The sequence below is a fragment of the Schistocerca americana genome, chromosome 2 (genome assembly GCF_021461395.2).
Source record: "Schistocerca americana isolate TAMUIC-IGC-003095 chromosome 2, iqSchAmer2.1, whole genome shotgun sequence".
Lineage (NCBI taxonomy): Eukaryota > Metazoa > Arthropoda > Insecta > Orthoptera > Acrididae > Schistocerca > Schistocerca americana.
The window spans coordinates 589,320,722-589,334,013 of record NC_060120.1 but is presented as its reverse complement, the minus strand read 5'-3'; the positions used below and the strand labels follow the sequence as shown (position 1 = coordinate 589,334,013).

Sequence of the window (13,292 nt, the reverse complement as noted above, 5' to 3'; positions counted from 1 at the left end):
AGCATTGAAGACAAGTATGCCTGCCCTTACATTTCCTTTGCAGGCCAATTTCGGGTCACTGTCATGTCTGAATGCCCCACAAATTTGGACATTACACGATTCGACCAGCCGGCCAAATGGAGACCAAGAATGATGCCCCTTTCAAACTCTTTCAGATGTTCATAATGGTGTCTCACGCGAGTATAGAGCATCTCCGTGTTCTTCACAGCGATCATTCAACATCTGATACTGATCCCGCTTCTTGTATACCCTACCAACAACACCAAACACGAAGAACACTAATTCACTTTGGTGGACATTGCACTTGTCATTTACATACATGCCGATTGTATGTGTACGAAGTGATATTGTCATCCCACCACCTCTTCGTGATATTTCATTTTTTAAGTTGGGCAGTGTATGTTTTGTGTGACTTGTGGCAGTTTTATCTGCATATATAGACACAACCAGGACAAAAACTTGTCATATTCCCAAATCCCTCCTGAACTGTTTCAGTAAACTGCCAACCCATGACCAGTTTCCGACTGTTTCAGCTGGACACCCAAAGGCTGAAGAGGCTGCTGGCCGCATTATAGGTGGCACCCCAGCCTCACTTGGCCAGTTCCCACACCAGGCGTCCGTCATCATGGACTACTCCTACCTGTGTGGCGGGTCGCTGATCTCCACCTCTGTCGTCCTAACAGCGGGGCACTGCGCTTCCGGGTGAGTAAAACCAATGTACCAACGCCAAGATCCAAAAGGTGGTCTCATATATATTCGGAAGAAGACTACGTTCATTTGCAATTATAAGACTTGACGTCGAATTGCACTGACGAAATCTTCCTGTGTTATTACCTTAAAACAATACTGCCTTGAAGCAATGTTTCGACAAGCTTCCTACTGATCAACTTCAGGAGATGGGCTCGTATCCTGTATGAAGTCATCCTCAATATACTATGAATTGCACTCTTCCTTCCTTAAGGGACCGGCATTTGCCCTCATCTGACACAGCGCAACACTATCTACCGTGTTAGCCTACCTAGCATTTATCTGTCTTCTGCATTCTATCTTCTCTCGCTCTTCTATCATTTCCTTTTTTTTCCCTTTATTGTTATTTCCGTTTGCCATCAGGGGCAGGCTGGCAGCAGCATAAGCGCTGCTCTTCAGCTGAGAGACAAAAATAGACAGGATGACATTTAAAACAATATACAGAAGAAAACATGGCGGAATATAGAAAACAAAAAAGGTGGAACAGAAGGACGAGGGAGGGACACTATTGAGGAGAGGGTGCAGGGACGCAGAGGGGGGGGGGGAAGGAGGAAAATCCGCTCTTGGAGAAAGAGGGGAGAGGGAAAGGGGGCCCTGGGGAGGGAAGGGAACAAAGCCAGGTTACAGTTGGAAGGAAGGGTACATTGTACAGCGAAGTTCAATATCTGGGAGGAGGAGGTGCTGGAAATTGCCCTAATGAAAGAGATGGAGGGTGTGGAGGTGGAGAGAGGGAGGGATACAGCCATAGAGGCGCGACAATGGGCGGGGGGTGGAGAAGGAGAAGGAAACCAGGAGGTGGGGGGATCAAGCCTGCGGACAGTGTAAAGGATGTGGAGATGATGGAGGAAAAGGATGAGGTCGAACAGGAGCCGTGTGGGGGAAGGAGGGTGGATACCGAAGACAAGGTGGAGTGTATGGCGTCCGATGATTTGGAGGGCCTTGTAAATGTGGGTGGGAGCAGAGATGCAGGCAACACTGACATAACAGTGGATCTTCTATCATCTATCCATCCACATATAAACTGAAGGAAACAGACATGGGCATGATCTTCTTAATTCCTTAAACATAGAGGACGGAATAGGATTCAGAAATCCCTTGCTATAGGTGGTTGGGGACGCATTTCCAAAAAAGTATCACAATAAACATAGGCAATAACGAAAACATAATCACTTACCATCAAGCTACGATGTAAGACTATAATATGCGGGTGAATCAAATAATTTTACTGAGTAGTTTCCCTGAAATAGTCTGAGAGCAATTGTATAGCAAAAAAAAAAAAACGAGAATCCTAAAACTGTGACTTTTAATTTTTATGCAAAGTGTAAAAATTTTCCAAAAATCTACTTCAGCCACGAATGCAGCTTTGGTTCGCTTATTTCAGCGGAGCTGTAAATGAACTTTCACCTTTCTGCTTTCCATGTACCAGAGCTAAATGCAGGAACGGTTCTATGCATGGTATGGCGAAAAAATCTGCCACAGAGAGTCCGCTACAAAAAATTGTGTCAATAAATCTGTACAATGAACCAGTGCCGTCACGGGCTACACATGTACATTGGACAAGCTTGCTTTTATTTTACTTAATTTGTCGCCTTAAGACATGATCCGCCCAGTGATATCCAATCTCACACACACACACACACACACACACACACACACACACACAGACATATCCTATTAGCATTGGTTATAAACATTTCAAACAAATCATGAAGTTCTCCCTTCATTTCCCTGAGAAATCACTCCAAACGCCATTAACTACGGAACAGACAACATTCAGGCCTCCTCAGAACTTCCCTGGCGTGCACTGCTTAAATGGTCTGAGTTGTTCTCTGATTTTTATTCATTGTCACGCGCGGTGGCGGCATTACCGCTAACCCCGACAACTCGTCCGTCGTAAATACTTTGAACTACCCGCATGAAGCAGGAATGTGTCACTAGTTCACATATAAAAACAAGTCGTTTTCGACATTATATAAGAACGTGCGAGAAACTACTGCACATTCCTAGAGCTCTCCACTGAAATCAAAATATTACTATTCTGAACAAGCTTCTGGTAGATGTTTTACTCCACTGCTGAAGTCGAGGAATGTTGTGCGCTACACACATCCCTGAACGATAAAGTACCTAATATGCAGACAGTGGACAGCAATTTGAGAGGAGTAAGGGTCTGGTCTTTATCCTTAAGTTATTAAACATGAATTCGGGAACTAAATCGTTCCTTGACAATACCAGCGCACATTTACTGTCTCATCAGAGCTTGTGTTCAGACTCTGACGACATCGCCATCGACGAGATGTCTAGTCTGCCTAATTCGTATTTATTTCTATGTCTCTCGTTTTTTAGGAGGGGGTTGGAACTTGGGGTAATGTATCTAACGTTTATTTCCAAATTATCACACCAGGTCGTAACTTTGGAGCTGTAGGACGTTGCCAAATAAACGCTCTGTGCTACCCATCCACATGTACAGGTCAAGTATCTGAGAGAAACAGCCTATCTATCGAACTACCGAACTATAAGTCCTGCTCGATACCTCCGGAAGAAAGCCTATGTAGAGATGTAAATGAACCGTGTTTTCCTGAATAATAGCAGAATTAAAAATGTGGTGCTGTCCATTAAAGCCGACTAGGTGTTTGCAATGTTAGTTGTGGATACACCAAACACTCTGCAGTATCTTGCGGCATTGGGTGCAGCGTACAAAAGAGTTCCTTTATATCATTTGCAGAACAGAGAAACAATGACAGACACACCTTATGACAACTTGGAACAGGTCATAGTGCTGTACAGTGCCAAAGGGATCGAAGAGTCTGTGATCAAAGAGGCGGTGGAAATAACGACAGATGATGCCCTTGTCAAACGAGACAACAATTTTCATCCAGGTTTACCACTATCATTCGACAAGAACTGCCGCGCCAGAGCGGCGCTGGCAGCAGACTGTTTGGACTACCAGCCCCTAGCTCTACGTCCAGTCCCCTACTACATCATACTCGAAAACCTGTCAGAAGTTTCGTTATTTGCTGTCCTTCCCGGTGTTGCTATTCTAGTTGCCACCATTTAGATATGGATACGTAGCATTTCAGTGGCGTTGGATTAGAACTGTGGGTTGTGCACGTATGAGTTCAGCTTAACAAATAAACATAAAATTTCTAACAATAGATCAGTAACAACTAAACAGAGCTTAGATTTCACCCCAATTTAGTTCTACAAGCACAGCTCAAACAAGAAAATAACAATTAAATGATTTCGACACAATCAAACATAACTAAAATCTGGGAGACACAATAATAATTACAATACATGGCACTATAGTTTTATAGTTTCTGTACTTAACCACAGAACATTAAGACAACTTACAGAAGTAATTAAGTTTACCCACCTAGCATGCAGTTCACCATGGTTCATAAATTCCTGTTGCCATCGTCGAATAATAGCATCGCTCCTATTCAAATGTCGAACAATGCGTCGATTACTCCAACCGTCTTCTGTGAGCCCATCTATCAGCCCTTTCTCAAATGCTGTCTGTGTGCGAGTCGTATGTACCGTTCAATTGAGTAGACGGAATGAAATTAACAAAGACTTTATGTCCTGGCATCGAAATGTCTCTTGTTTACTACCCTTGCCGCCTCTGCGATGAAATTGCACTTCAGCGTCAGACATCATCCGAAGTTCACAATTTTACAGATCCACTGCTCCATGTGTTTCCTGTCTGTCGCGATAAGCCACGTCTGTCAGTTCTTACAGTGATTTCAACCACCTCAGACCTGTCCTCCACTATTTCCGTGTGATTAGTTGTTCAGTGCTGTTTACAGCGCGCGTTTCGTGTTTTCCTCCACGCTTATCTACGGTATATGCAGTGTTCAGACTCTGTTCCCTGATAGATCAGCTCACATTTCGAATTTTCATTCCTTCTTCTGGGGTTTCAGGTCACGGGCTTTGTAGTCGGCTAGTATAGTTTGCAACAGTTTGTGCAGAGGCCGACCGCAGTGGCCGAGCGATTCTAGGCGCTTCGGTCTGGAACCGCGCGACTGCTACAGTCACAGATTCCAACACTGCCTCGGGCATGGATGTCTGTGATGTCCTTAGGTTAGTTAGGTTTAAGTAGTTTCAAAGTCTAGGGAACTGATGACCTCAGATGTTAAGTACTGTAGTGCTCAGAGCCATTTGAACCCTTTTGTGCCGAGCGTGGTGGTTTTGCGGATGCAAAAGTGGCGAGGTAGGATATTCTTATGCGTGAGACGCTTTTTTTTTCTTTTGTAGTTTTAATTGGTGGCCATCACGGAGATGGCATTTTTGCGATGTTAGTATGAGCAGTTGTCCCTCCAGGAACAGCAATAAAACCTGCAGCACGAGCAGATGCAGAAACTGCTCAAACAGAATGCAGAGTAACTCTGCTCTGAAGGTGGGCCAAGTGCCTAGGGAGAAGCCTCCACTCCACCCCCCTGCCCGCCCCCTCCACAGAGCCCTCAACTGCTCTTGCTTCGCATAAATGGGTTTACGTGTCAGCAGGGCGACAGTGTCGGTCATGGCATATTTCTACCCGTAGACTAAACTGATACAGCGCGCATACCACCCTCACTGTTTCCTTTGCCATCCTTTCACCCACAGAATAGGGTAGTGTGGTGTTGCTCCCGTGACTCCCACTTCGGACTACATGGAATTGGAACCAGCGCCTTACTTTTGCCGCTCTCCCGTGGATTTGTTCTCATCCCCACTGATGTAGACGGACCATCCATTACTCCAGCCTGCACATTCTTCCACCGACCCGTGGCCTTTCCAGGGGTGGCGGAATTAGCATTCCCACCTGTGGACATCGATGTGGACGCAGATATGGCGTGGGTTTCGCTGCAGAATAGTGCATCACATTGCCACTGAAGGCGCGCTTAACGCATTTTATAGGCAGAGTCACTGACCCTGGAGTTTACCTGTCGGCAGTGATAGACCGGAGCTGTGCTCTTAAACTGATTTACACTTCCTTGGCTGAGGCCTTCACCACGCACCGTGCTCTGTTTCCGGTGCTTTGTTGTTCAGTTCCTCTCGCTGGTCACGTTTTGTGTTTTTCTCTACACCTACGCATTGTTCAGACTCTTTGCATCCCCGGTAGATCGAATCGAATGTCGAGTTTCGTTTCCTCTTCCGAGGTTCAGCTCCCCAGATACGTAATCGAGCCACCGTCAACTAGTACAGTTTACATTTGTGCCGACAGTGACGGTTCGCGGCATATTCACGCCCTTTGCAGATAAAAAATACGCGATCCACAGACAATTTGAGCACACGACTGCCCTCTCTGAGGGAACAAACTACTTTGACGACAGAAAAAGTAAAACAGACGTAAAACTGCCAAAGTTTGAGTACAGTAGAGCCCATAACGGTATAGATTAACGCTGTAGAAAAGAAGAAGAAGGAAGAAAATTCTCCTGAATACTATTAAGTCAGCATATTCTTACTTCGTCACGCTAACCTGTGCTGTAACCTTCTTTTGCTGCGACAGGTTCAGCACGTGGGAGGTGAGACTTGGACTCACCAGTCTCAGCATTATTGAGCCTAGCCGCGTGACCATCGTCACCAGGTCGGCGACGGTGCACTCCGAATTCAACCCCAACAACCTCTACAACGACATCGCCGTCGTCTTCCTGGGTACCAACGTCCCGCTCAGCAGTAAGTCTCACACATATGTGGATACATTATCATACAGACAAATAGTTTCCAACATTATCTAAAAATTTACCACTGTATACACTGTATAAACAGAATAGTCGTGGCGGACTGGAATTCCACATTAGGAAAAGGAAGAGAAGAGAAAGTAGTAGGTGAATTTGGACTGGGGGTAAGAAATGAAAGAGGAAGCCGTCTGGTAGAATTTTGCGCCGACCTTAACTGAATCATAGCTAACACTTGGTTTAAGAATCATGGAAGAAGGCTGTATACGTGGAAGAGATCTGTAGACACTGGAAGGTTTCAGATAGATTATATAATGGTAAGACAGAGATTTAGAAACCAGGTTTTAAATTGTAAGACATTCCTAGAGAAGATGTGCACTCCGACAATAATTTATTGGTTATCAACTGTTGATTAAAAATGAAGAAACTGCAAAGAGGAAGGAATTCAAGAAGATCGGACCTAGATAAACTGACATAAGCAGAGTTTGTAAGGAGGTTCAGAGGAAGCATGAGGGAAGGATCGACAAGAACAGGGCAAAGGTATACAGTGAAAGAAGAATGGGTAGCTCTGAGAGATGAAATAGTGAAGGCAGCAGAGGATGAAGTAGGTAAAAAGATGAGAGCTAGTAGAAAACCTTCGGTAACAGAAGAGATACTGAATTTAATTGACGAAAGGAGAAAATATAAAAATTCAGTAAATGAAAAGTCGAAAAGGAATGCAAACGCCTCAAAAATGAGATCGACATGAAGTGCAAAATGGCTATGCAGCAATGCTTAGAGGACAAATTTAAGGATGTAGAAGCATATATCATAGGGATGAGATAGATACCGCATAGAGGAACATTAAAGAGAACTTTGGCGAAAAGGGAATGAATATCCCGAGATCACATGGAAAACAAGTCCTACGTAAAGAAGGGAAGGCAGAAAGGTGGAAGGAGTATGTAGAAGGTCTACACGAGGGTGACGTAAGTGACAGCAATATTATAGAAATTGAAGAGGACGTAGGTGACGATGAGATGGGAGATATGATACTCCGTGAAGAATTTGACAGAGCACTGAAAGACCTGAGTCGAAACAAAGCCACAGGAGCAGACAACATTCCGTTAGAACTACTGATAGCCTCCGGAGAGCAAGAGAAAACTCTTCCATACGGCGAGCAAGATGTATGAGATAGGCAAAATACCCTCAGACTTCAAGAAAAATATAATAATTCCAATTCCAAAGAAAGGAGGTGTGAAATTACCGAACTATTAGTTTAATAAGTCACGGTTACTAAATACTAACACGAATTCTTTACAGAACAATGGAAAAATTAGTAGAAGGGATAATCAGTTTGGATTCCGTAGAAATGCTGGAACACGTGAGGCAATATTGACCCTACGACTTATCTTAGAAGATATATTAAAGAAAGGCTAACCTACGCTTCTAGAATTTGTAGAGTTATGGAAGGCTTTTGACAATGTTGACTGGTATACTCTCTTTCAAATTCTGAAGGTGGCTGGGGTAAAATACAGGGAGCGAAAGGCTATTTACTGTTTGTGCAGGAACCATATGGCAGTTATAAGAGTCGAGGGGCACGAAAGGGAAACAGTGGTTGAGAAGGGAGTTAGGGTTGTAGCTTTTCTCCGATGTTACTCAGTCTGTATACTGAGCAAGCAGTAAAGGAAAGAAAAAAAATTGAGTGGGAATTAAAATAAAGGCAGAAGAAATAAAAACCTTGAGATTTGCCGATGACACTGTAATTCTGTCAGAGACAGCAAAGGACCTGCAAGACAGTTGAACGGAATGGACAGTGTCTTGAAAGTAGGATACAAGATGAAGATCAACAAAAGCAAAACGAGGATAATGGAATGTAGTCGAATTATATCAGGTGATGCAGAGGGAATTAGATTAAGAAATGAGACACATTTAAAATAGTAGATGAGTTTTGCTATTTGGGAAGCAAAATAATTGATGATGGTCGAAGTAGAGAGGATACAAAACGTAGACTGGGGATGGCAAGGGAAGCGTTTCTGAAGAGGAGAAATTTGTTAACATCGCGTACAGATTTAAGTGTGAGGAGGTCTTTTCTGCAAGTATTTGTATGGAGTGCATCAATGTATGGAAGTGAAAGATGGACAATAAAATTCACGACTCATGTCTGTGCCATTATCTCCCCTATTTCGCGATAATACAAAACGAGCTGCCCTTCTTTGAAGTTTTTCGATGTCATCCGTCAGTCCCACCTGATGCGGATCCCACACTGCACAGCATACTCCAGAATATAGCGGACAAGCATGGTGTAAGCAGTCTCTTTAGTAGACCTGTTGCACCGTCTAAGTGTTCTGCCAATGAATCACAGTCTTTGGTTTTCTCTAGCCACAACAATATCTATGCGATCGTTCCAATTTAGGTTATTTATAACTGTAATCCCTAAGTATTTAATTGAATTCACAGCCTTCAGATTTGTGTGGCTTATCGCGTAATCGAAATTTAGCGGATGTCTTTTAGTACTTACGTGAATAACTACACACTTTTCTCTATTCAGGGTAAATTGCCACTTTTTGCACCATGCAGATATCTTGTCTAAATAGTTTTTCAATTCGTTTTGGTCATATGATGACTTTACAAGACGTTAAATGACAGTATCATCTGCAAATAATCCAAGACAGCTACTCAGATTGTCTCCCGTGTCGTTAACACAGATCAGGAACAATAGAGGGCCTATAATTCTTGCTGAAAACCGGATATTACTTTACTCGATGACTTTCCATATATTACTACGAACTGTGACCTTTCTGACAGGAAATCACGAATCCAGTCACACAACTGAGGCGATGTTTCATAGGTACACAGTTTGGTTAGAAGACGGTTGTGAGGAACGGTGTCGAAAGCCTTCTGGAAATCTAAAAATTTTGAATCAATTTGACATCCCCTGTCGATAGCACTCATTACTTCATGAGTATGAAGAGCTAGTTGTGTTTCACAAGAACTATATTTTCTGAATCCGTGCTATGTGTCGATAAATCGTTTTCTTCGTTATGCTTCATAGTGTTCGAACACAGTATATGTTCCAAAACCCTACTGCAAATCGACGTTTGTGATATGGTCCTGTTAAACAGTGGATTATTCCTACTTCACTTATTGTGTATTGGTGTGACTTGAGCAATTTTCCAGTCTTTAGGTACGGATCTTTATGTGAGCGAGCGGTTGTATATAATTGCTAAATGTGGAGCTACTTTATCAACAATCTCTGAAAGCAACCTGGCTGGTATACAATCTGGACGGGAGGGCTTGCCTTTATTAAGTGATTTAAGCTGCTTTTCTACACCCAGGATATCTGCTTCTATGTTTCTCATCTTGGCAGCTGTTCGTCATTGTAATCTTTGAACTGAGGACCACAAAAACTACAATAAGTAGAATCTTCGAGAAACTTTAACGCATTCCTGTCGTAAAATCTCCGGTTTCTGTTCTGAAGAAGCTATTGGCGGTTCTTTTAGTTCACTAATGGAATCAAGGGATGTTGATAAGTGCACACATCTTTCAGCGAGCAAGTTTCTCATATGGAGGAAATGGAAGGCCAAGTTCCTCCCCATGGAGATAATGGCCTGGGATTCGGGAGGAGCAAGGATCTAACCCTAATCCTTAAATCTTTCAACTCTAGCTTGGGAATGTTATGAATCACTGACAAAGCCATTGTTGGTTTTCTGACATATCGGAGCTAGTGCTCCGACTAACGTCGTCATACGAGGAGGGATTGTGGGGGGTTAGGGGTTGGGGGGTTTGAATAGTGAATCTTTGAAAATTAACACATCAGAACGTAACTTTACACCCTGGACTGTATGACATTGTCAAAATAACGCCTTGTGCGCTAATTGTGTGTCATTGGAAAATATTATAAATGAGAGGAGATATATGAACCAAAAACAAGACAAAAAGTCCACTAAATACAGGCTCCAAAGTGCATACCTTAAGAGCTATGACCATTTTCTTATCTTCGATAGTGTGAAACACATCTCTTGTATTGCAAGCTCTTTGTTACTACGAATAATGTGTAAAACGCAGTGAACCAATGAGGACACACTCCTTTGTTACTTTCCTGGATACAGCGTGCAGTAAACATTTGTTAGTGTTGTTACTGTAAACGGTATTTAGGGTTCTGGGTAAGTGCAGAGCATACATTAGTTCTGCTGGAACCAGGCTGTGTTGTGATTAGACTGTCAAATATTTTTATTACATTGCAGTTTTACCTTCAATTTTCTTCTCCATCATTCTGTATATTATCATACGGGATGACTTACGTGTCGATGATGAAAATTGAGGATGTGTTACATGACGATCAGTTTGGCTTTAGGAAAGACAAAGGCATCAGTGAGGCAGTTCTGACCTTGCGGTTGATCATGAAAACAAGACTAAAGAAAAATCAAGCAAAGTTCATAGGATTTGTCGATCTATAAAAAGCTTTCGGTAATGTCAAATGGTGCAAGATGTTCGAAATTATGAGAAAAATAGGTATAAGCTATAGAGGAAAACGGGTAATGTACAACTTGTACAACAGCCAAGAAAGATAAGAAATGACGACCAAGAACGAAGTGCTCGGATTAAAAAGGGTGTATCCTAGGGATCTAGTCTTTCACCCTACTGTTCAATCTATACAACGAAGAAGCCGTGACGGAAAGAGAAGAAAGTTTCAGGAGTGGAATTGAAATTCAAGGTGAAAAGATGTGATGATACGATTCGCTGATGACATTGTAATCCTGTGTGAATGTGAAGAAGAATTACATGATCTGTTGAATGGAATCACAGTCTAACGAGTACAGAATATGGATTGCGAGTAAATCGAAGAAAGTAGCAAAAATAAGAACTGCAAGAAAGTAAACATGAGGATTGATGGTCACGAAGTAGATGAGGTAAAGGAATTGTGCTAACTTGGCAGCAAAACAACCCATGACGGACGGAGCAAGGCGCACATCAAAGTAGACTTACAATAGCGAAAAGAGCATTCCTGGCCAACAGAAGTCTGCTAGTATTTAACAATAGCCTTACTTTTAGGAAGAAATTTGTGAGAATGTACATTTGGAGCACAGCATAGTGTAGTAGTGAAACATGGGCTGTAGGAAAACTGGAACAGAAGAAAATCAAAGCATTTGAGATGTGGTGCTAGAGACGAATGTTGGTAATTCGGTGGACTAATGAAATGAGGAATGAAAAGATTCTGCCCAGAATCGGAGAGGAAAGGAATATGTGGTTCAAATGGTTCAAATGGCTCTGAGCACTATGGGACTCAACTGCTGAGGTCATTAGTCCCCTAGAACTTAGAACTAGTTAAACCTAACTAACCTAAGGACATAATAAACATCCATGCCCGAGGCAGGATTCGAACCTGCGACCGTAGCGGTCTTGCGGTTCCAGACTGCAGCGCCTTTAACCGCACGGCCACTTCGGCCGGCAAAGGAATATGTGGAAAACACTGGCAAGGAGAAGGGGTAGGATGATAGTACATCTGTTAAGACATCGGGTTCAAAAATGGTTCAAATGGCTCTGAGCACTATGGGACTTAACATCTATGGTCATCAGTCCCCTAGAACTTAGAACTACTTAAACCTAACTAACCTAAGGACAGCACACAACACCCAGCCATCACGAGGCAGAGAAAATCCCTGACCCCGCCGGGAATCGAACCCGGGAACCCGGGCTAAGACATCGGGGAATGACTTCCATGGTACTAGAGGGAGCTGTAGAGGGCAAAAACTGTAGAGGGAGACAGAGATTGGAACATCCAGCAAATAATTGAGAACGCAGGTTGCAGGTGCTACGCTGAGATGAAGAGTTTTATTTTCGCACTTTCCGTCACAATGTAAGCTTATTACTAGACAGAGGAAACGGCAGACATGATGTTTTGTTATGGTCTGGCAAATGGAAGCAACTGTTCAGTTCATGTGCTGTACGCTGAAAAATATCCGCATTAGTCAGACCTTATACCCTACCAAACAGGTTGACTGCTTCCACCCTCAATAGGACATAAAAAAATTATTTTCCCAGCGAGTTATTGTTTTTAATGGTGTGAAAATAGAGCTGTGACCAAATGCTGAAAACAGAAGATGGCTGCTAAACTGAACTTTAACGAATAAAACAAAAAATTAAAATTCAAACAAAATATGCTTGTCTCTGTTGAAATGTGCATTCACACATTAGACATTATGCGCTAAATGAGTGTCGGTAAAGCAAAATTATTTACGTGTGCCAGGTAACGTATGATAAATATAACTATTTCTGAGCATTTTAGAAAGAACAAGGACATTTTCTAAGAAGAGTATGATGAAAAATTCTTAACACGAAACTGAGGAGACCGAAATTGTTTTTAGTGTTAATAGAATTCCGTGTTAAGTGGTGTACGCAGAAAAGTCCAATAATGCTGTAGTTTAGGTCTCGTCAAATTTTGTTAGAGAATTCGATCTCCTGCCGACATTTACTCTTGTACTTAAAAACTGAAGACCGGAAGTCCATAAGCAACACGTTTTCGTTTTTTCTTAGGAAAATCTGTTGTTGTATTTTGCAGCGTCTTTTCAAACAAAAAATTTTCGACAAACTGTTCGATGTCGTCCGAATTTGTTCACGTCACCATTCGAATGAGCATTTAAACAGCTGCGTTTTGAATGGTGTTCCACATTTTTATGTACTGGGGACAGAAACTGTAGTGTTTATTCAATCGTCATATTCGTCACCATCCATTTAAAATCCTTTTTGGTGCACTGCCGCGTCGTCTAATAAAATACTTAAAAATACTAAAATAAGAGTTGTTTTGGTGGTATTATAGCGATCTTTCTTATGGCGTAGAATGATTTTGCTGAGCGGTGGGTATTTCAGTGTCTTGCAATTTGCCGGCTGGAGTGGCCGAGCGGTTCTAGGCGC

The 13,292-nt window shown here is 42.5% G+C and overlaps 1 protein-coding gene across 1 annotated transcript in view; it reads left to right on the top strand.

Moving 5' to 3' along the window:
* The window catches only part of LOC124595829 (brachyurin-like), an 86,793-nt gene that overhangs the window by 38,047 nt on the left and 35,454 nt on the right, over nt 1-13,292 (top strand). Inside the window, exons 3-4 of the mRNA XM_047134727.1 lie at nt 534-702; nt 6,233-6,399. Of these exons, the coding sequence (XP_046990683.1) occupies nt 534-702; nt 6,233-6,399 (336 nt within the window). The remainder of the gene's footprint in view (nt 1-533; nt 703-6,232; nt 6,400-13,292) is intronic.